This window comes from Hibiscus syriacus, unplaced genomic scaffold (assembly GCF_006381635.1).
Source record: "Hibiscus syriacus cultivar Baekdansim isolate YM2019G1 unplaced genomic scaffold, ASM638163v2 tig00005411_pilon, whole genome shotgun sequence".
In the NCBI taxonomy this organism is placed as follows: Eukaryota; Viridiplantae; Streptophyta; class Magnoliopsida; order Malvales; family Malvaceae; genus Hibiscus; species Hibiscus syriacus.
The window spans coordinates 347,378-372,680 of NW_024062057.1; the positions used below are offsets into that span (position 1 = coordinate 347,378).

Genomic DNA, 25,303 nt, shown 5'->3' on the forward strand with positions numbered 1-25,303 from the left:
CACAGCTCATATCAATTCCCTCATGGGGCACCAAACCTTAGTTCAGTATTCGTCCCGAAGGACTGTCATATATGTCCCGTATGACCACTACATCCCGAAGGACTATTATACCCTCGACTCTTGGCATGCCAATTACACCTATAGCTCTCATATTGTATACTATGGGCATTATTCTTATATTTTACATATTCATGTACTCATGTCATTTCTCTTGTGATCATGTAGGTCATGTCATGTTCTCATATCACATATCATATCACATGTGTATTTGCATCTATTCATATATATACATCATTTATCCAATCACATGAACATATATATATGCCTTATGCATGTATTACAATAACATGTATGCATGTTCACAACTATTGTACTATGAAAATCAATATAGAAATTAGACTTATCACAAGTCTTATTCCATTATACTATACATATAGTATGCACTCACCTTAGCTTTGCTTTGATTCGATTCTAATCCTTTGATCGTTCCAGAATAAGCTTACTTTTAGTATCTACATAATCACACATGGATCTATATCAGTATTATAGCTAATATACTCTAATGGTTCACTCTTTAGATTAAGATAAATGCCAATTTCCTCTTTTAATGAAGGTATGCATCGATGCACTACTTGTGCATCGGTGCATAAAATGCATTCGATGTTTTATTATTAATGGGATGCATCGATGCATGCCTTATGCATCGATGCACTAATTGCATTCGATCTTTTTATTTTAAAAGAGTGCATCGATGCACTACCAGTGCATCGATACACCTTCAAACACTTTCTGGGTTTTAACCTTAATGCATCGATGCACTATGAATATGCATCGATGCACTCTGCCCATAATCCTCTTTTTGAACCCGAAAATTCATTCATTTTAGATTAAATCCTTCATGTTTAATCCTCTTTTTCATTCTTAACTATAGTACACATCCTTAAACCAATTTATACTCATTTATTTCATCTTCAACCTTCAAATCCTATCCTTCATATGTAATTCAAGAATTACATTAATAAATCAACATGTTTGAATTCCGCTTTTAACACTTCGTATATCTTAACTAGATTGATGACAAGTCAAATTTAACTTTCAATTCTAGTTATGAACTCTATTCCAAGATTTCATTTAAGAACTTCCAATCTTAAATCTCTCCCTAACTCCATCATCCTTTGATGTTAAGATAACTTAAGCTTTCTTTAAGCTTAGTTATCATCTAATAATCAAAACCCAATATTAAATTTAACAAGAAACTCAATAATCAGAAATCTTACCTTTGCTTTGGTTCATACGCACAAGGAAGAAAGAAGAAGAAGAGAACTCTGGGAGTCTTGGGTGTTTTCTCCCCTTCCACCCACATGTATCCTTATATCTATACTTATCCTTTCTTTAATTATTTTTCCTTGCAATTACTCTATTGTCCTTCCATTCATTCTTCCTTTCAATTCCATCCTACACAATAATTTACATATAAATCTTTATACTATTCATTCATTTTATTTTAACCACCAAAATTCTGAGACTTTATAATTTAGTCACTAACCCGGTATTGAGGATGTTAAAACTCTCCCCCTTCAGAAAATTCGTCCTCAAATTTTCATTATGCAAAGAGGTAGGGGTACTTAATCCTCATGTCCTCTTCGCGTTCCCATGTTGCTTCCTCTACTTTGTGATTCCTCCACAAGACCTTAACCAATGGAATAGTCTTGTGCCTTAGTTGCTTGACTTCATGTGCTAATATTTGAACAGGTTTTTCCTCATAAGTTAAATCTGGTCGAACTTCAATTTCTTCAGGAGTCACAATATGAGATGGATCAGATCGACATTTTCTAAGCATTGAGACATGAAATACATTGTGTATCTTTTCCATTTCAGGTGGCAAAATTAGCTGATATGCTACTGGTCCTACTTTCTTAGTAATCTCGTAAGGTCCAATGAATCGAGGACTCAACTTTCCTTTCCGTCCAAACCTCAACACTTTCTTCCACGGAGACACTTTCAAGAACACTTTATCTCCGACTTCAAATTTTAATCTCTTTCATTTTTAAATCAGCATACGATTTCTGTCTATCAGATGCAGCTTTCAGATTATTCTGAATTACTTGAACTTTTTCTTCCGTATTCTGAATCAACTCAGGACCAATAACTTCTCGATCTTTAAGTTCATACTAGTTCAAGGGCGTACGACATCTTCTTCCGTATAGAGCTTCATAGGGAGCCATTTTGATGCTTGACTGATAACTATTGTTGTACGCAAATTCAGCAAGTGGTAAATACCTTTCCCACAATCCTTTGAATTCAATGACACAAGCTCTTAGCATATCCTCCATAATTTGAATAGTTCGCTCGGATTGACCATCGGTTTGAGGATAAAACGTTGTACTGAAGTTCAATCGAGTTCTCAGTGCCCCATGTAAGGACTTCCAAAACCGTGATGTGAATATAGGATCTCGATAAGAAACTATGGAAATAGGTATACCATGCAAACGTATAATCTCTCTAATATACAGTTCCACATACTTATCCATGGAGAAATCAGTTCGTACTGAAATAAAAATGGGCTGACTTAGTCAATCTATCTACGATCACCCAGATTGAATCCTTTTTGTTCGGAGTTAAAGGTAATCCCGTTACAAAATCCATCGTTATGTTTTCCCATTTCCATTGAGGAATTGAAATTGGTTGTAACAATCCTGACGGAACCTGATGCTCAGCTTTGACTTGTTGACAAGTCAAACACTTTGATACAAATTTCGTAATGTCTTTCTTCATTCCCGACCACCAATATCAACTCTTAAGATCCATATACATTTTATTCCCTCCCGGATGCATTGTCAACGGACTACAATGAGCTTCCATTAACAAATCATTCTTTAATTCATCATCATCCGGAATTACCAATCTTTCTCGATAATACAAGTTCTCATCAGACTTAATCTCATAATCCGTACCCTCTCCATTCCTTATCTGTTGGATCTTCTTTAAACACTTTCCATCTTTAGCTTACAATTCTTTAATTCGATCTAGCCATGCTGGCTTGACAGTCAATTCTGCACAAATTGCACCATCTTCTCTTAACGATAATCTAGTATCAAGAGTTTGCAAAGCTGCAAACGTCTTTATACTCAAGGCATCAGCTACCACATTTGCCTTTTCGGGATGGAAATCAATCACAACATCATAATCCTTGAGAAATTCCACCCATCTTCTTTGTCTTAAATTCAACTCTTTCTGAGCCATCAAGTATTTTAAGCTCTTATGATCCATATACAAGTAGCACTTTTCACCATACAAGTAGTGACGCCAGATCTTTAAAGCAAACACTACTGCCGCCATCTCTAGGTCGTGTGTCGGATAATTCTTTTCATGCGGTTTTAGTTGTCTCGAAGCATAGGCCACCACTTTGCCTTCTTGCATTAATACGCATCCCAAACCACTATGATACGCATCACTATACACTATAAAGTTTTTACCAGACTCAGGTTGAACTAACACTGGAGCTTCTGTAAGAACCTTCTTTAACTTTTCAAAACTCTCTTGACATTCTTGAGTCCAAACAAATTTTACTTCCTTTTTCAACAGTTTAGTTAGGGGTAATGCTATGATCGAAAAGTTTTTAACGAACATTCGATAATAACCAGCTAACCCCAGAAAACTTCTAACTTCTGATACATTCTTTGGAACTTCCCACTCTAGAATAGCTTTAATCTTTTGGGGATCCACTCGAACTCCTTCTGCAGAAATTACATGTCCAAGGAATGTCACTTCATTCAACCAAAATTCACACTTAGAAAATTTAGCATAAAGCTTCTTGTCTCGTAAAATCTGTAAAACAATATGTAAGTGTGAACTATGCTCTTCTTTTGACTTTGAATACATTAAAATATCATCAATAAACACCACAGCAAGTTGATCCAAATATGGTTGGAATATCCTATTCATTAGATCCATAAAAGTAGCCGGTGCATTCGTAACTCCAAACGGCATCACGATAAACTCATAATGACCATATCTTGTTCTAAACGCCGTTTTTAAAATATCTTTCTCTTGAATCTTTAATTGATGATAACCCGAACGTAGATCAACTTTTGAGAACACTGAAGCTTCCATTAATTGATCAAATAAATCGTCAATTCGGGGAAGTGGATACTTGTTCTTGATGGTCACTTTATTGAGCTATCTGTAATCGATACAAAGACGCATTGATCTATCTTTCTTTTTAACAAATAGAACAGGAGCTCCCCAAGGTGATACACTTGGTCTAATAAACCCTTTGTCTAGTAACTCCTGTAATTGAATCTTTAATTCTTGCAACTCTTTTGGAGCCATCGCTGTTCCTGGTATTATCTCAATCTGGAATTCTACCTCTCTGTCTGGAGGTAAACCTGGCAACTCTGCAGGAAATACATCGGGAAATTCTCTGACTATAGGAATTCCTTCAATCCCTTTCTCATTGGTTCTAATATCCAGCACATTAGCAATGAACCCTTGACATCCTTGTAGCAATAACTTCTTCGCCGATATTACTGAAATTACATTTGCCAATGGATTTCATACTTCACTAAATACCACCACATCTACCCCTTCTGGACTTCTCATCGTTACTCTTTTTAATCTACAATCAACATTAGCGTAATAACGATATAACCAATCCATTCCCAGTATCACTTCAAATTCGTCGAAAGGTAATTTCATCAGATTAGTACGAAATTCAATTCCCTGAATTTGTATAGGACACCCTCGGCTTACCAAATTTATCCAAGCACTGTGCCCTAATGGGTTTGTCACTATCACATCATTGCTAGTAGTTTCTAACGGAATGTTCAATTCTTTCACTAACTTACTAGTAATATATGAATATGTAGACCCCGTATCAATCAATACAACTACACCTTTGTCAAACAATAGAAATGTACCTGTTATAATATCTGGGTCATCATAATCCTCATTGGTCTTGAGGTTGTACACTCGAGCAGTGGAGTGTATCTCCTGTTGAGCAGAGAATTTCGATTGGCTTCTTCCTCTGCCTCTACCTCTTCCTCTCTGGCCTGCAGAAATAGATCTCTCTGGCTGTATAGCTTCACTGGTTAACATTGGACAATCCCGAACAAAATGCTCAGCATCCCCACATCTAAAGCAAACTCCAGAAATCATCTAGTATATCCCTGAATGATTCTTTCCACAATGTGAGCATTGTCTGGCTTGACTCTGATTAGATCTCCCAGCTCCAGATCCCACTGACTGAGTTTGTCTACCTCTTATCTGATTTGACCATCTAGTGGAGGATGTCACTGACTCTGATCTAACTTGGGGTTGAAAACCAGTATCTCTGCCCCTTTTTGATGGTGCGGAACTCAAAGAAGCACCCGTTCTTTTGACTTCCTGAGCTCTCAAATTTTCAAACCTCTCGTTCTGAGCTCTTTCCAGAGCCTTGGCATTGTTGACTACCTCTTGAAACGAGGATAAATTCAAGATAATTAATATTTCCTTCAATCGATGATGTAAACCCTCTACAAACCACTCACAAGTATCCTTCTCCGTAGGAATTAACTCGGCAGTAAAGTGGCTCAACTTATTGAATTCACACTCGTACTCATATACAGTGTGATTTCATTGCTTCAAATTCATGAACTCTTGCTTCATTTGACGAACAAATTGATCTCCAATGTACTTATGCTTGAATTCTTCTAAAAATAATGACCAAGTTACTTGGGCGTTAGACATTCTCAATGTAACATTGGTCCACCAGATCCTTGCTTGTCCTCTCAACAAGGAAATTACAACATCCATTTTCTCAGCATCGGAACAATGAAGTCCCGTAAGCATGACCTTCACGTCATTAAGCCAAAGGTCCGCAGTAACAGGACCTTCATCGGCTTCCCCTCTAAACTCTGGAGCTCCTAATCCCTTCAACTCTTTCGCAACATTTTTTTTTGGAGTTGAAGTAACAGGAGGTTGGAAACGTGTCAATACCGCGTCTAACATTCTAAAGAATACATCTTGATCATTTACAGGCATTCCAGAGGATGTATGTTCTTCACTCTGCCTGGCCAGGGCAGGTGAATTACTACTTTCAGCGGGTCTATCACCTCCCGCTTCATTCCTAGAACTACCTCGTCCGGACATCTATAAAAATACAACATATAGTTCTATTAGCAAAACAACATACTTACTATTCCATCAGATCAGAAGTTTCTACTCTTTTGTTGGTATGTATACATTATCAGACACTCTAGACTCCGGTTTATGCCGAGAATCGACAAAACCGTAGCTCTGATACCATTAAATGTAACACCCCTAACTCATATTTGACCCGAATACAAGTCCGAGATGTCACATTAACTTTTCAAACTTTGATTCTTAAAGAAAAATCCCGGGAATTTAAAACTTTCATTAAAACAAAATACTTTAATTTACATAAAAGAGACAACTTAATACAAAATCGATCAGAGCATTCATAATTAACTACTTATTACATACCAACACTTTATACACAACAAAATACATACTTTGTCAATTACTTCTGATCTAACTTCTTAGTAATGTTGCTGTCCGTGCCACTGCTATTCTGAATCTTCTTATTTTTTGGTACCTACGTGTAAATCACTTATACGTTAAGTCATAGACTTAGTGAGGCAATAAATGAATATGCAACAATATCTTCATGAATATGCATTCTTACCATTTCCTTCATGACATTTCAATATACATATATCTATTACACAATAACATATATAATCATATCATGCATGTACAAAACTTACCTTCTTGTACCACTTTCACTTTACTTTGTATTTCAATTGCCCATGTATATTATTGAGAATAGAGGTATGTGAGTGCATTGAGGTTGTGCACTAATACTGTCACCACAGCTCGTATCAATTCCCTCATGGGGCACCGAACCTTAGTTTAGTATTCGTCTCGAAGAACTGTCATATATGTCCCGTAGGACCACTACATCCCGAAGGACTACGTCCCGAAGGAATATTATACCTTCGACTCTTGGCATGCCAATTACACCTATAGCTCTCATATCGTATACTATGGGCATTATTCTTATATTTTATATGTTCATGTACTCATGTCATTTCTCTTGTGATCATGTAGCTCATGTCATTTCTCTTGTGATCATGTAGCTCATGTCATGTTCTCATATCACATATCATATCACATGTGTTTTTGCATCTATTCATATATATACATCACTTATCCAATCACATGAACATATATATATGCCTTATGCATGTATTACAATAACATGTATGCATGTTCACAACTATTGTACTATGAAAATCAATATAGAAATTAGACTTATCACAAGTCTTATTCCATTATACTATACATATAGTATGCACTCACCTTAGCTTTGCTTTGATTCGATTCTAATCTTTTGATCGTTCCAGAATAAGCTTACTTTTAGTATCTACATAATCACACATGGATCTATATCAGTATTATAGCTAATATACTCTAATGGTTCACTCTTTAGATTAAGATAAATGCCAATTTCCTCTTTTAATGAAGGTATGCATCGATGCACTACTTGTGCATCGGTGCATAAAATGCATTCGATGTTTTATTATTAATGGGATGCATCGATGTATTCCTTATGCATCGATGCACTAATTGCATTCGATCTTTTTATTTTAAAAGAGTGCATCGATGCACTACCAGTGCATAGATACACCTTCAAACACTTTCTAGGTTTTAACCTTAATGCATCGATTCACCATGAATATGCATCGATGCACTCTGCCCAGAATCCTCTTTTTGAACCCGAAAATTCATTCATTTTGGATTAAATCCTTCATGTTTAATCCTCTTTTTCATTCTTAACTATAGTACACATCCTTAAACCAATTTATACTCATTTATTTCATCTTCAACCTTCAAATCCTATCCTTCATATGTAATTCAAGAATTACATTAATAAATCAACATGATTGAATTCCGCTTTTAACACTTCGTATATCTTAACTAGATTGATGACAAGTCAAATTTAACTTTCAATTCTAGTTATGAACTCTATTCCAAGATTTCATTTAAGAACTTCCAATCTTAAATCTCTCCTAACTCCATCATCATTTGATGTTAAGATAACTTAAGCTTTCGTTAAGCTTAGTTATCATATAATAATCAAAACCCAATACTAAATTTAACAAGAAACTCAATAATCAGAAATCTTACCTTTGCTTTGGTTCACACGCACAGGGAAGAAAGAAGAAGAAGAGAACTCTGGAAGTCTTGGGTGTTTTCTCCCCTTCCACCCACGTGTATCCTTATATCTATACTTATCCTTTCTTTAATTATTTTCCTTGCAATTACTCTATTGTCCTTCCATTCATTCTTCCTTTCAATTCCATCCTACACAATAATTTACATATAAATCTTTATACTATTCATTCATTTTATTTTAACAACTAAATTATGATACTTTACAATTTAGTCACTAACCCGGTATTGAGGATGTTACAAAAGTGATTTATCTTTTGTCATTTATGTGTATAAAATATTATGATCCTTGAGATTTCAATGGGACCCTTGCTCACCAATCAGACAAAGAAGTAATAAAGAGGTAGCCCTCTTTGAGTTCTTATTGATAACCAACATAGAAGCAAAGAAGTAAGGTTCTCTTTTAAAATGAGAAAGAAAGAGAATAAATATGGAAAATACCTCCAAGTTTAGACCTAAGGAGGAAATGGTAGGATCAGTGGCTAGCAGTGCTTCTTCATAAAGCTTTATAGCCTTATGAACATCTCTTAGGTGACCCCACTTAGGTTGTCTAACAAGTCCTGAAAAAAAAAAACAGGGAATTGGAAGACAGGTGAAACTTAGAAGATGTCGTTTATGAAATTATAAACCGAATAATCATGGTTTTACATTAGTCATTCTATTGTAATAACCACCGATATGAGTCAAGTTTCATACAAGATGATAACCTCAAGTATGTTACAGGAGGCCAAGTAGATGCTTAGAAGTGCTAATAATTTTTATTAGATTGACTGAAGACATACCATACTCATCAATTGGAGCATCATAATCATAACTAGTAGTAATGAAGGGTCCACCTGTAGTCCTGCCAAAGTTTGTTCCACCATGATACTATTTTAAGAGAAACCAAAAAAATTGACCCGTAAGTTCCGTTCGAAATGAGACTGCGTACTAGATTCTAGGATTGGATTTTATTACTATAAAAGACAATGCACAAACACATTTGAAACTCCAATTATGATTACCATATAATAGTTTTGGAAAGTTCCACCTCTTTGGTAAAACCGTGCAACCGCAAATGCTAGGTCTTCTACAGCTCTGTAGGGAACGGCACCACCAAATGAAAGGAACCTAGCATTTGAAATATATTGGGAAGTAATGAAGAAATACTTTTTGATAAAAAGTTGAATAAGAGAAGCAAGCAAGTAGCATTATGATGGAGACATTTAATCCATATCACCAAAACAACTACTAAGTAGAAGTCAGATTGTAAATTATATTGACAAGTTGGACTTGGACACCATACCATCCAAACCAATTTTCGGTCCACATTTTTGGTTTCTTATTAGAATTTGGAGTGAATTGATCACAGTAGAATCCATTGCAGGTGTTAATCTGTCATTGCCAAGATAAAAAAAGAAATTATGTATCAAAAACCAACCAATGCCCTGATTTTCAAAATAAACAAGAAACATATTGAAACCTCTTTTGACTAAAACATGCAAATTCCAAGCGAAACGATTAACTATGATCGAAATTGCAAGTAAAAAACCTAAATCTTAAAACCCCAAACTTATAATAAGGTCAGGAGCATCGGATTGTTGGCACATTTTTTCCTTTTCCAAAAACAGGTAAAGGGAAAACGAGGGGAAAATGACAGAAAATTCAAGCTTACATCAGGGGTGCTGCCAGGGTAGTGAATGGAGTCAGATACCAAAACACGGCGTTTCCCATCAATGATAATTGCTCGGCTATCGTACGTGACGGTGGATGCAAAAGTCAAATTCATTGAAGCACATTCTGTAACATCCCAAACTACGGGTTAATGACTAAATTGTAAAAACTTCAGAATATGGTGATTAAAGTAGAATAGTTAAATAATTTGATGATTTATGTGGAGATATTTCCTGAAAGTTATTAGTAAATATTAAAGGAGTTAAAGGGCAAATAAGTAATTGAACAAGGAAAATAATTAAATAATAATTAATGGGTATTATAATTCCCATGTGGATAATGACTGAAGAGATAAGCTTCAAAGCAATTCTCTTCTTCATCTTCTTCTCTTCTCCACGTGAAAACTCAAAGCAAATGTGAGTTCTCTAATTTCTTGATTGTTTGTTGATTTTAAGCATGAGTTTTGATCCTTAGAGGATAACTAAGCTTAAGGAAAGCTTAAGTTATCTTAAAATCAAAAGATGAAGAAGTTATAAGAGATTTAAGAAAATGAGTTTTTATATGAAATCATGGAATAGAGTTGATAAGTTGAATTTTAAGTTGAATTTGACTTGTCATCTATGAGAATAAGAAGATAGAAGTGTTAGAATTGTATTTAGAACATATGGAAAATTGAGTATGATTCTTGAATTTCATATGAATGATAGGATTTTGAAGTTATAGATGATTTTCATGGATATAAGTTAGTTTAAGCAATGGTAGTTGAGTTTAATGACATGGTAGGAGTTTAAAATAGAAGAATTGAATGAAAACTTGATGATTTTCGAGCTTAAAATACAATTTCTGGGTAGAGGGAACCGATACCCTATGAATGGGAATCGATTCCCCCTCTTGAACGAAAAATTCCAGTATGTTCAGGGGGTATCGATTCCCCTAGGGGGGTATCGATTCCCCCCTAAATCAAAATATAGAATTTGATTCATTAAACCGGTTTAAGTTATTAACATCAAGTTTAAAGTTTAGGCTTCTGATAGTTGTTTTGAAATGATATATTTATGTAGATATTGAGCCTAAACAAGTTCCGGAATAATCAAAGGATTATAATCGAATCAAAGCAAGGCTAAGGTGAGTGCAATTTAAATTGTACTTATGTGATTGATCAAACATTGGCTTGCGATGAGTCAATGATAGAGTTACTATGGTAAGAAGTAACTTATATAATGTTATGTGATTACTATGTGTGCATTAGTACATAGAAATGGATGTATGTTTATATGTTACATGATTTACATGCTTACGTGAAAATGCAACATATGATATTAGATATATGTTTACACATACATGTGGTATGTGACAGAAGAGAAAGAACATGTGATTATGAGATCAATGATTACACGTACATGTGATACGTGACTGAAAAGAAAAGATATGTGTTTATAAGAGAAAGAATATGAATAAGTAATGTGAACTGTTAAAAATGATAATGCCCATGTTATGTGATATGAGAGCTAGGGGTATAGTTGGCATGCCAAGGGTCGAGGGTTTACCTATGTTCTTCAGGACATATGGACTGTTTACCTATGTTCTTCGGGACATATGGACTGTTTACCTATGTTCTTCGGGACATATGGATTGTTTACCTATGTTCTTCGGGACATATGGACTGTTTACCTATGTTCTTCGGGACATATGGACTGTTTACCTATGTTCTTCGGGATATATGGACTGATTACCTAGGTTCTTCGGAATCTATGGACTGGTCCTTCGGGACATTTATACGAGCTGTTGTGACAGCATAGTGGTGCACAACCTCAATTTACTAACATACCTTAAGTTCTCAAAAGTATACATGGGCTAATACATGGTCTTTACAGAGAGTAAATAAATAAATTGATTTGCTACTATGTATGTTTTGTTGTGAAGTAGTATATGTGTTCCATGGTATGTAGAGAAATGTTTGATATATATATTTATACGATAAAAAGGTATTAAAAGTACTTGTATTATCTTATGTTATCATGTATACTAAATTATATGCGACACGATTGAATTCATAGATTGAATGTTTATATTTATGAGAAATGCATTATTATTATGTTTTTGCTTCACTAAGTCTATGACTTAGCGTGTAAGTGATTTACACGTAGGTACTGAGAAGCAGAATGATCAAAGCTAAGTTCAAAGTAACAACATATCTCTGCTCAAAGATCAGATCAGAAGTAAATTACACAGTATGTATTATAATGTGATAAATAGGTTGGCATGTAAATAAAGTAGGTAAATTAGGTATTTATGCTCTGATCGAGTTTTGTAATATTTTAAACATATTTATATAAGTATAAATGCAAAGAAATGAACGGTTAAATTTTTACGAGTGTTATGTACAATTTATGAAAATCACTGTAGCACTGTAGAAGGTTACTGTAGTACTGTTCATATCGTATTTTACCGTTCATAAACACGTTTTTATCTCAAAATTTTATACCAAACACAATTGAATAATATTTTATTGTATTTTCTTAATATAAATTCAAATGTTCAGTTATTTTACAAGAGTAAAGGTTTTGAAAATGTCAATGTGACATCTCGGACTCGTATCCAGGTCGGGTATGGGTTAGGGTGTTACATTTAATGGTATCAGAGCTACGGTTTAGCCGATTCTCGCCATAAACAAGAGTCTAGGGTGTCTTATAATGTATACATGCCAACAAAATAGTGAAAACTTCTGATCTGGTATAGTAATGAGTATGTTGTTTTGCTAATAGAACGATATGTTTATTCTTAATAGATGTCCAGACATGATAGTTATAGAAGTCAAGCGGGAGATGATCGGCCCGCTGAGAGCAGTAATTCACCTGCCCTGGCCAGGCAAGGTGAAGAACAGACACCTTCTGGAGTGCCTGTAACTGATCAAGATGTGTTCTTTAGAACATTAGATGCGGTATTGACTCGTTTTCAACCTCCTGTTACTTCAACTCCAAGAATGAAAGTTGCAAAGGAGTTGAAGGGTTTAGGAGCTACAGAGTTTAAAGGTGAAGGCGAAGAAGGTCATGTTGCTGCGGACCTTTGGCTTAATGATGTAAAAATTATGTTAGATGGACTCCACTGTTCTAATGTAGAGAAGTTAGATGGAGTGGTCTCCTTGCTTCGTGGGCAAGCGAGAATTTGGTGGACAAATGTCACTTTGAGAATGACCAATGATCAAGTGACATGGTCTCTGTTCTTAGAAGAGTTTAAGCATAAGTATATAGGAGACCAATTTATCAGGCAAATGAAGCAAGAAATTTTGAATCTGATACAGATGAATCACACAGTGTATGAGTACGAGTGCGAGTTTAATAAGTTAAGTCATTTTGCGGCTGAGTTGATCCCAACAGAGAAGGATGTGTGTGAGTGGTTTGTAGAGGGCTTGCGCCCAAGGTTGAAAGAAATGTTAATAGTATTGAACTTGTCCTCGTTTCAAGAAATAGTAAATCGTGCTAAAGCTCTAGAGAGAGCTCAGAATGAAAGGTTTGGGGATCAAAAAACCCAATCATCTAATAGAACCGGGGCTTTATCGAGTTCTGCACCACCCAAGAGGGGTAGAGATTCTGGTACTCAGTCTCAGGCAAGGTCTGGATTGGTAGAATCCTCCGTTAGAGAATCAAATCAGAGGAAATCTATACAGACCCAATCAGTAGGGTTTGGTGAGGACAGAACCCAACAAAGACATTGTCAGACTTGTGGAAAATATCATGGTGGAATATGTAAGGTAGAATCCGGAGCTTGTTTCCGATGTGGTGAAATGGGACATTTTGTGAGAGATTGCCCATTGGGGAAAGGAGAACCAGTACAGTCGGAACGATCTGCTTCGATACCTTGGAGAGGGAGAGGTAGAGGAAGAGGTATGAGCCAACCTGAATCCTCTACTCAACAAGAAATACGCTCCACTGCTCGAATGTATAATATTAATACCAATGAAGATTTTGATGATCCGGAGATAATAGCAGGTATCTTTCTAGTGTGAAATAAATACATTATGATAATGATTGATTTAGGCTTGCATGTTCATATATTAGTAGTAAATTGGTGAAAGAATTGAGAATTCAATTAGAAGTTATTTATAGTAATATGACAGTGACAAATTTATTAGGGTACAGTGTGTGGATAAGTAAGATATATTGAGAGTGTCCCATTATAATTCAGAGAATTTAATTTCTTACTAAATTGATGAATTATTATTCAATGAATTTGAAGTAAGATTGGAAATAAACTAGTTTTATAATTACCATAAAAATGTCAATTATAATTGAAAAGAGTAGAGTTAAACAGTTTAGATGAATTGGAAATTATAATGTTAGAGGATTTATATCGTTCTAAAATAGAATAGTTTCTTTACTGCATTGATAAGATAAGGTAGAGGGGATGATTCTTATAAGGAGAATATTAAAAGATCAAATGATGCAGAATATTGTTATAAAAAAGTTTAAGAATATGTACATCAGTGATCAGTTTATAAGACAAAGGAAAATGGAATGGTTGAATCTGAACTATAAAAAAAATATGGTAATTAGAGATTAAAAAAAATAAAAATAGATGGATTATTGGTATGGAGTGATGAAAATAGAGGTTATTGTCTATATAATGAGTTACATTACATGGATTTTAGAAAGGTTAAAGTAAAATGCATTGGAGACGTGTAGACAGTATCTTATCTCATGGTGCAATGAAAATTCGAGGATGAATTTTCTTAAGGGGGGAAGATTTGTAACATCCTAAACTACGGGTTAATGACTAAATTGTAAAAATTTCATAATATGGTGATTAAAGTAGAATAGTTAAATAATTTGATGATTTATGTGGAGATATTTCCTGAAAGTTATTAGTAAATATTAAAGGAGTTAAAGGGCAAATAAGTAATTGAACAAGGAAAATAATTAAATAATAATTAATGGGTATTATAATACCCATGTGGATAATGACTGAAGAGATAAGCTTCAAAGCAATTCTCTTCTTCATCTTCTTCTCTTCTCCACGTGAAAACTCAAAGCAAAGGTGAGTTCTCTAATTTCTTGATTGTTTGTTGATTTTAAGCATGAGTTTTGATCCTTAGAGGATAGCTAAGCTTAAGGAAAGCTTAAGTTATCTTAAAATCAAAAGATGAAGAAGTTATAAGAGATTTAAGAAAACGAGTTTTTTATATGAAATCATTGAATAGAGTTGATAAGTTGAATTTTAAGTTGAATTTGACTTGTCATATATGAGAATAAGAAGATAGAAGTGTTAGAATTGTATTTAGAACATATGGAAAATTGAGTATGATTCTTGAATTTCATATGAATGATAGGATTTTGAAGTTATAGATGATTTTCATGGATATAAGTTAGTTTAAGCAATGGTAGTTGAGTTTAATGACATGGTAGGGGTTTAAAATAGAAGAATTGAATGAAAAATGATGATTTTCGAGCTTAAAATACAATTTCTGGGTAGAGGGAACCGATACCCTATGAATGGGAATCGATTCCCCCTCTTGAATGAAAAATTTCAGTATGTTCAGGGGGTATCGATTCCCCTAGGGGGTATCGATTCCCCCTAAATGAAAATATAGAATTTGATTCATTAAACTGGTTTAAGTTATTAACATCAAGTTTAAAGTTTAGGCTTCTGATAGTTGTTTTGAAATGATATATTTATGTAGATATTGAGCCTAAACAAGTTCCGGAATAATCAAAGGATTATAATCGAATCAAAGCAAGGCTAAGGTGAATGCAATTTAAATTGTACTTATGTGATTGATCAAACATTGGATTGCGATGAGTCAATGATAGAGTTAAAGAAGTAACTTATATAATGTTATGTGATTACTATGTGTGCATTAGTACATAGAAATGGATGTATGTTTATATGTTACATGATTTACATGCTTACGTGAAAATGCAACATATGATATTAGATATATGTTTACACATACATGTGGTATGTGACAGAAGAGAAGGAACATGTGATTATGAGATCAATGATTACACGTACATGTGATACGTGACTGAAAAGAAAAGATATGTGTTTATAAGAGAAAGAATATGAATAAGTAATGTGAACTGTTATAAATGATAATGCCCATGTTATGTGATATGAGAGCTAGGGGTATAGTTGGCATGCCAAGGGTCGAGGGTTTACCTATGTTCTTCAAGACATATGGACTGTTTACCTATGTTCTTCGGGACATATGGACTGTTTACCTATGTTCTTCGGGACATATGGACTGTTTACCTATGTTCTTCGGGACATATGGATTGTTTACCTATGTTCTTCGGGACATATGGACTGATTACCTAGGTTCTTCGGAATCTATGGACTGGTCCTTCGGGACATTTATACGAGCTGTTGTGACAGCATAGTGGTGTACAACCTCAATGAACTAACATACCTTAAGTTCTCAAAAGTATACATGGGATAATACATGGTCTTTACAGAGAGTAAATAAATAAATTGATTTGCTACTATGTATGTTTTGTTGTGAAGTAGTATATGTGTTCCATGGTATGTAGAGAAATGTTCGATATATATATTTATACGATAAAAAGGTATTAAAAGTACTTGTATTATCTTATGTTATCATGTATACTAAATTATATGCGACACGATTGAATTCATAGATTGAATGTTTATATTTATGAGAAATGCATTATTATTATGTTTTTGCTTCACTAAGTCTATGACTTAGCGTGTAAGTGATTTACACGTAGGTACTGAGAAGCAGAAGGATCAAAGCTAAGTTCAAAGTAACAACATATCTCAGCTCAAAGTTCAGATCAGAAGTAAATTACACAGTATGTATTATTATGTGATAAATAGGTTGGCATGTAAATAAAGTAGGTAAATTAGGTATTTATGCTCTGATCGAGTTTTGTAATATTTTAAACATATTTATATAAGTATAAATGCAAAGAAATGAACGGTTAAATTTTTACGAGTGTTATGTACAATTTACGAAAATCACTGTAGCACTGTAGCAGGTTACTGTAGTACTGTTCATATCGTATTTTACCGTTCATAAACACGTTTTTATCTCAAACTTTTATACCAAACACAATTGAATAATATTTTATTGTATTTTCTTAATATAAATTCAAATGTTCAGTTATTTTACAAGAGTAAAGGTTTTGAAAATGTCAATGTGACATCTCGGACTCGTATCCAGGTCGGGTATGGGTTAGGGTGTTACACATTCACTTGGAATGGTCCCTTCGAGGTAGTTGTATGCAAAATCACTGCAACAAAAAGATAAGATAATCCCTTCGAGAAGATGGCGTTTTGGACAAAAGGAAAAAGGGAAAAAGAGAAAAAGGGGAAGCATGCGGAGTGAACTGATAATTATCGAGGGGGAAGAAGCGGGAAAGGATGAAAATAATGGGGGGGAATTAAAAGACGACTTTTATATACGACACACACTTAAAAAGTGTACTCTGTGTTTTGTATTTTTTTTGGATTATGACTATTAAATATGACACACATTATTGTAAGTAATAAATCGTTCATATTTTAAGAAACATGACATTTTTTTATGACACAGTTTTTGCAAGTCATAAATTAGCGTGTGTCACTAAAAGTATATTTTCTTATAGTGACACTTGGAGAGGAAGGGGAGGAAGAAGACAATTGTGAATGAAGAAAGGGAAGAGAAGAAGATGAAAGGACATATAAAAACTCTCATCTTTTAAAATTGGGAGAATTCACTATTGGTCCCTCCTCATCTTTATACTATCCAATATCTATTTTTCTGATATATTGAGCCCAATTCACAACCAATTAAGCCCACACTCAACCTATCGATTTTAATTTTGTACTTCACGAGGTTCATATATCTTTTGACTAAACTCGAAATTATTAGGCAGAAATTTGAGGTGTTACAAAAAATACTGAAAATAAGGATAAAAATTGTTCCAAGTAAGAGTGTCTAAAATCATGTTCGGTTAATTGTTAATAATTTTTCTTGTTAATAGATAAATTTAGTTTGTTTAACTCTTGACTCTAAATTGTTTCTACTAAATTGATGAATCGATTGATTAAAATATTTATTCGTTTCAATTTAAGTAATAGATTTTTATTTCATTTAATAAAAATTAAAAAAATATATATGAAACTTAAAAACATTAAACTTGATAGAAAATCAGAAACATGTTAATTTGAAGTCTTTTAACTTGGGAGATTTTATGAAGCTAGAAAGAAGTAATGAGTGTCAATTAATTTGAAGTATTTTAATTTAGGTTGTGTTTGTAACGTGTCTGTGTTCTTACCGGAAAATCATAATATATATTATATTATATTATAATCATCCTAAATTATTCTAAAAAATTATCAATTTTACTTCGAATCATATATATCGAAACTGAACTGAAATAGTGCATTGTATAATAATAATATCATACTCGCATTGTAAATTCTAGTGTGGAATCAAAGCATTAATGACATTTGTGCGATCAAATCTAAGACATACACTATTAAAAAGTAATTCTTTGGTCCATAAAAAAGTTTCACATACCGAAATGACCTCCATACTAAAAACATTTATACTCCGATCAAATGGGTTTATAAAAATTAACTCAACAATACCAAAACCATACACGAAGACGGCAAAACTAAATACTTGCACTAGAAATACTCTTCGGAAAAGTTTTCTCGTACCAGAAGTAATAAAAAATTCAAACCATTAATCCCTCCTGATGGCATAACTATTAAATAGTTGAACTTATATTTTATTATTTAATGATTATACACTTGCATATAGTATTTGTTTTTAAATCAATAGTGAAACATTATTTAAATTATATATATTGATATAATTGTTTTATTTATAAAATTTTGGATATAATAATAAAAATATGTAATATTTTAAAAAAACTAAATTTTATATTATTGAAACGAAGAATCATCAACCAAAAACATAAATTATATAGAAATTTGATATAACTACTTTATTCTTTGTATTATCTTTTTTTTTTGGGTACAGCTACTCTTTGTTCACGCGAACGGGAATCTGAATAATTTGGATATACAAAGTAACATTCCTTATAAAAACACTAGAATCAATATTTATTAAGAGAAAATAACTTCAGTGACAAAAAATGCCTTATAATATACGATTTTAACCAATTTTTTTTATTTGCCAAAATGACCAACTAAATCGCAATGCGATCGATAATTCGCAACGCGATCTCCGGTATCGCAAATCAGTTCCCAGATTCGCAACGCGAACTTCGACTATAGCAATGCGATTTTCCAAATTCGTTGCGATAGTCCAAGTTCGCGTTGCGATAGTCCAAGTTCGTTGCGATAGTCGAAGTTCGCGTTGCGATAGTCGAAGTTCGCGTTGCGATTTATTCGATAGTCGAAGTTCGCATTGCGATTTATTCCAAGTTCGTTGCGATAGTCGAAGTTCGCGTTTCGATTTATTCCAAATTCGTTGAGATAGTCCAAAATCGCAACGACTGGTGGTATTACATTTGTTTCTTAAGAATTTTCTCTAAAAAAATAGTATTCGCGTGGACGTGTCGAAGACACGTATTACCACGACCACGACCACGATCACGATCACGAGACGAGTCGAGACGGAAGCTTTTATTAATTACAGTTAATATTTAGCCTTGGGCATTAGCTTACATTTTCTGAATAATTCTCCATTAGGTAGGTGGTGGAGCCAAGTAGACGGTCCAATCTGTAATTATTCCATCTTAATTAACAAGTAATTAAACTAGATCTTTTGTAATTTGAGTGGACCACAACAAATTTATTAACAAAATTGACATTTTAAAAGAGTCTAGAAAACCAGGGAATTGGACAATAACATTAGATTAATACCGATCCACGGTAATTCTAATCCGCCACACGTTGGAAGGGTGAGGCCAACGTTGTCAACGCTCCCACAACACAAATCAAATCAAATTCCATTTTGTCTCGAATGCTTATAAAGCAATACCCACCAATTTTTTTTCATTTCAACTTGTCAACACAAGAAAAGCACAACTCCAAAACGAAAACGATCGCACCAGAAAAACAAAGGTAATTGAAGGAAGAAATGAAGCTAGTTTGGTCTCCGGAGACAGCATCCAAGGCTTACATTGATACTGTTAAATCTGTAAGCATCCATCAAACCTTTTCAATTCTCATCCCCTCGTATCTATTTCATTCGATTGATGATGGGTTTCTCTTCTTTCTTTTTCTAGTGTGAACTTCATCATGAATCTGGTGTAGCAGAGCTTGTTTCAGCCATGGCAGCAGGCTGGAACGCGCGATTCATCATGGAGACATGGTCACTGGGTGGCGCCACCGCAACAAGCGTCGGCCTGGCCGTTGCTACCAGCCATACAGACGGAAGACATGTATGTATGGTCCCCGACGAACGGTCAAGATTAGCATACGTTGAGGCCCTAGAAGAAGCCGGTATGTCGAGTCCGGAAGTCATCGTCGGAGAACCTGAGGAAGTAATGGATAGATTAAACGGCATAGATTTCATGGTGGTGGATAGCCACCGAAAGGACTTCTCCTGGGTATTAAGGCTGGCGAAACTGAGCAACCGAGGCGCAGTTCTGGTATGCAAGAATGCAAATTCCAAAAGTGCTTCAAGTTTCAAATGGAGAAGTGTTACCGATGACGGTTCACGACGGCTTGTCCGCTCCGTGTTTCTCCCGGTAGGAAAAGGCTTGGATATTGCTCATGTAGCCACCACCAGCGGAGGAAATTCAAGTTCAGGCAAAGGCAAAAGGCGGTGGATCAAACATGTTGATCGACAATCGGGGGAAGAATATGTCATACGAAAATAGAATAATCTTATATTTCTAGAAGAAAAAAAGTATTAATTGTATGTATATCTCTTTTTTCGACTTTCTTGGTATTGACTATTGCATTGTACAGAAATTTGAACCTGAAAATGGTTTAGAAGTTTCCAAATCCAATCACCAGGTTGAATATTCAGATTACTAATAGTTTTGAAAGAAATTTTACTAATAGTTGCTGTGTAATATCTGCAGGAATGATGCGCTTTAGTAGCCTATGTTTTTATAATAACGTCAAGAGAGTCGTAGTTCGTTTGCCCAACGATATGATCAAGTTTAACAAGAAATAAAGACAAAACAATGCTTTAGATCTCTTAATTAACTGTCTAATTCCTGATTGATTTGATGTTCTGACACCTTAAACCTGTTGGTTTAATCTTCTAAAGGTTTTCTCGTCTAAAAAGGACATCTTGCTTTTATGCCATTTTAGGTTGAGCATGGAAGCACAAATAAACTGCAATCCAGATTCAGCCACACTCCAAAAATGTCAATTATTTATAAAGTTGTGTCAATATTCTTTTTAGATAAACTAATTCAAAAATCACTCACCTTTAAACTCGGGTTTCACTAACATTTTAATTTTGTCAATTTTAACACTGACGTTTATGTTTAACTACAATTATGCTACCCATTATTAATTCATTAACGGGACGATAACATAACATCTCCGTTCCGTGATGACGATGAAGTGACTCCCTTACTAAAACGATGTCGTTTTGGAATGACCGTTTTAATGCTAAAAATACGGTGTTTTATTTATGGAAAAATTGTTTTCACTGGGATATGAACCGTTGGCATTTAGAACCAAAGTTAATCACCCAACCACTAAGCTAATTTAAAATTTTGAAAGCCAAATCAACAACCTTGAACTTAGCATTTCGTTAACCAATTGTTTTTATTAATTTTCCCATCTTCCATCTCCTATCTCCCATTCACCAAGCTAATTTTTTGTTAAACTGGAAGCAAGTGAGTTTAAAACACTTTCTCAAGCAGGGATAGTTGTTTGATTTCCTAAGGCAGTAGGGAATCTCTCTCAAGGTTCCAAGGTTCCCAGGATTTTAGAGAAAAAGGCTTAGCCTAAAGTTCTTCTCTCACCTTTTTTATAAAAAAAATCTTATTCTTTAAATCTTTAGTTAATCTCCCATCCCCTCATTTTCGGGATCCTTCCTTTTCCTCTCAATTGTGTTCTTTACTCTTCTTTTTTTTATAAAGCTTCCATTTTTTTTAACAATAGCATTAGAATGAACCGAGAAAGTTTGAATTTTTGTTGTTGAAGTAAGTGAAAAAAAGAATGGAGAAGATGATGATGGGGTATGCTTGGTTACTGAGAAAACATCAAAAAGCATGAAGGAGATTTTCAATTCAATACTCGACCTTCTTGTTAAGGAAGATTTTGTGAATTTAGGTTTGAGATTTAATCTAATAAGAAACTTAAATTGTTTAGAGTTTTGTTGAAGAAGAAAGGAAGAATATGAAGACTAATAGTATATGTTTATAAAAATTTAAAATTTAAAATGTTCTTTGACATTAATAATAGTTTTGCTAAAGGTGTCAAGTTTTTTAGTTAGTTTAGTGATAGAGTGATTAATATTGGTTCTAAAGGTCAATGGTTTGAATCTCATTAAAAACAATTTTTTCATTACTAAAATGATATCATTTTGAGCTTTTTGAACATTAAAATGGTTGTGCCCAAATGATGTTGTTTTGGTAAGGGAGCCATATCATCGCTGTTACGGAATGAAGATGTTATGTCATCGTCCCATTAATGGATTAATGGCGGGGTGACATAATTGTAGTTAAATATAAATGTCAGTGTTAAAATTGACAAAATTAAAACGTTAGTAATATAAACGAGCCCGAACTTAAAGGTGAATGATATTTGAAGTAGTTTACCCTTCTTTTTAAGTTGACACCCTGTCATCAAGGTGGCTTCGTAAGCGGAAGCATTAACACGAATGATTTTATGTTTGATTCAAGCAAAAAGGACATGCAAGATGATTATGTCGTCTCCTTCATATCACGAAATAGAAAGAGCAGCAGCATATCATACAACTGCAAACCAGATTATGTTCCATTGCATCTTTGATGGGTAACGAACAAATAAAAGGCATGACTTAACAGCAACAAATTACAATTCCTAGAGAGAAACTATTTCAGACTAGTTGTTTTGCCGGTGCATCAGGTTTCCGCTTTGAAATTTACCTTTATTTTACCTTATAGCTTTTACTGATACAGAGAGGAAAGGGCTACACGCCTACACCGGCAAATTTTTTTAGATAATATGTTAGAAAAAAATGGTTGACTCATTTAGGATGTTAGAAAAATTATTTATTGGGATAGTATATTTGTTACAGTATCTTTGAGAAGATGTTTTAATTGCTGACATTTTTATATTATTATTTTATCAGATTTTCCAAGGCGTATTTACTTAACTGACATTTTTTTTGTCTGTAATATTTATTTTTTAACACTCGTTGACTAATATTTCCCGAAGTAACACCCTTTGACTGACGTGACACAAAGGCGCATTCCCGGGGACGTGTTTTCACGGGATTCTGATGGCTCGGATGCCACGTGTGGAAGGCGCATCCCCGAAGACGCGCCTTCCATTAAATGTCATAAATGCCCCCATCCGTTTTTCCCCAACTACCCCTCTTCCTCCCCTATATAAACTCCCTCAACCTTACCTCATTCTTCACACCAAAATCATCTTCTCCTCTCTTATATAACTCAAATTCTCCAACTATTTGAGTTTTAAATTTCTTATTAGTGGTAAGAAATTTATTTTTAAGTTAGTATTTTTTTTAAATAGTTTTATATTTTATAGTAATATAATTATATAAATATTATTTTTTTATTAAAATAATATTTATATAATTATTATTTATTTAAATTTATTAATTAATTATATTTTGTGCTAATTATATATTTTTTGTCTACAGTTATAATGGAAAGTGAAATGTTGCTGCGATTAGATGCTGACCATATCTCCAGACATTTATAATATTTATTATAAAAAATTAATTATTAATTTTAAAATATTATAATAATCCTACCTTCTAAGTAGAGAAAAAATGTTAAATTAAACAAATTAAAAGTAAGACTAAATTGATAAAATATGTAACTATTGAATATTAAATGTGTAATTATACTAATTTTATTAACTTATGCATCAATATTTTTGATAACAAATGACTAGATTGATAACATTTAAATAATTAATTGATAAAATTAATAGATCGATAATAAAAAAATAATAGATATATAACAATACGTGTAATATTATAATTTCATACATTTAAAAAATACATTCGATAATTCTTAAATTATAATCGAAACACTTTACATAACATATTAATTATTTATAATAATAATAAAAATAAAATCTTTATTATTAAAAGAAATACCAGCGTGGCATCTGACTCAGCAGAACCCAAATGGAAGGCGCGTCCCCGGGGATGCACCTTCCACACGTGGCATCCGAGTTATCAGAATCCCGTGAAAGCGCATCCTCGGGGATGCGCCTTTGCGCCACGTCAGCCGAAAGGGTGCTACTTCGAGAAATATTGGTCAACAAGTGTTAAAAAGGAAATATTACACATAAAAGGTGTCAGTTAAGTAAATTCGCCATTTTCCAACAACTACAGGTAGTACAAGAAAAACGTCTAGCTTTCGAAAGACATCAAGTGATCCAAACATTATAATAAACATTCTATTTTAGTAATTTTCATCCCCATAAGAAATCAATCTTTTTCACCACACATTATCTAAGAAATTTCAACGGCATACACCAGACTTTTTTTTAGTGAGAGAACCTTTAATGACAAAAAGATATCTTCACTAAATCTACTACTAAATGTCAACGACACTTTCAATGGTCAATAAATTTTGATAACACTGAACTTGTAATACCCCAAATATTAAGTCAGGGACTAAAATGAAAAGAATTAAAATTTTAAGATTTATTTGAATAATTGGTAAAAGATGAGAAAATGATTAGGAAATAGTGTTTTGAACTAAATTGTAATAAGGGATGGTTTAGAGGGTAATTTAGTCCTTTAAAGAAAAATAAATTTAAAATTTTTATTTTATAAGATATTAAAGGTAAGGGAAAAAGGGGAAAGGAGATATCAAACAAAGCTCTTTCCTCTTCTTCTTCTTCCACGTGATAAGCCTCCTCCATAGTTCCCAAAGGTAAGCTTCAATTGATTAGTTTTCTTGTTGATTATGAGTTGCTTTTACAACCTTAAGTGGTATAAGGAAGGATTAAATGAGATTAAAACTAAGAAATGGAAGAAATATAAGGGATTTTATAAAATGAGTTTTTAAATGATATGTTAATATAGGAGTGTTTATGGATGTTTTATAGTATATTTGACTTGTCATAGAGGCAAATGAGAGATTAAAAGCATTGGATAGGAGTAAAAACACATTAGAAAAAGTGGTGTGATTTTTAGAACGTAATATTCTTGGTAATGTTAGATGTTTTATAAATCAAGATGAAGGAAAATTAGTATGGATAAGTAGAGAAGAGTTAAATAGCATTGTTGAGTGTAAATATAAAGAAAATTGGTCCCATTTGGTTAATAATCGGGTTAAAAACT

The 25,303-nt window shown here is 33.6% G+C and overlaps 1 protein-coding gene and 1 long non-coding RNA gene across 2 annotated transcripts; one reads left to right on the forward strand and one right to left on the reverse strand.

Moving 5' to 3' along the window:
- Positions 1-8,700: 8,700 nt before the first annotated feature.
- LOC120199349 lies at positions 8,701-9,548 on the reverse strand. The gene is made up of 4 exons (XR_005523454.1): positions 9,521-9,548; positions 9,240-9,345; positions 9,018-9,105; positions 8,701-8,795 (listed from the first exon to the last, which is right to left on the reverse strand). It is a non-coding gene; the product is annotated as an uncharacterized LOC120199349 (long non-coding RNA).
- A 10,311-nt stretch (positions 9,549-19,859) lies between these two features.
- Positions 19,860-20,820, forward strand: LOC120199364. The gene is made up of 2 exons (XM_039200469.1): positions 19,860-20,002; positions 20,091-20,820. The coding sequence occupies exons 1-2, from the start codon at positions 19,943-19,945 to the stop codon at positions 20,685-20,687; spliced, it is 657 nt and encodes a 218-aa protein (XP_039056400.1). The 5' UTR covers positions 19,860-19,942; the 3' UTR covers positions 20,688-20,820.
- The last annotated feature ends 4,483 nt before the right edge of the window (positions 20,821-25,303 follow it).

Coding starts and splice junctions, on each gene's coding strand:
- LOC120199364 (XM_039200469.1), top strand. CDS start 19,943: ATGAAGCTAGTTTGGTCTCCGGAGACAGCATCCAAGGCTTACATTGAT. Junction 20,003..20,090: donor ACATTGATACTGTTAAATCT/GTAAGCATCCAT, acceptor TTCTTTTTCTAG/TGTGAACTTCATCATGAATC.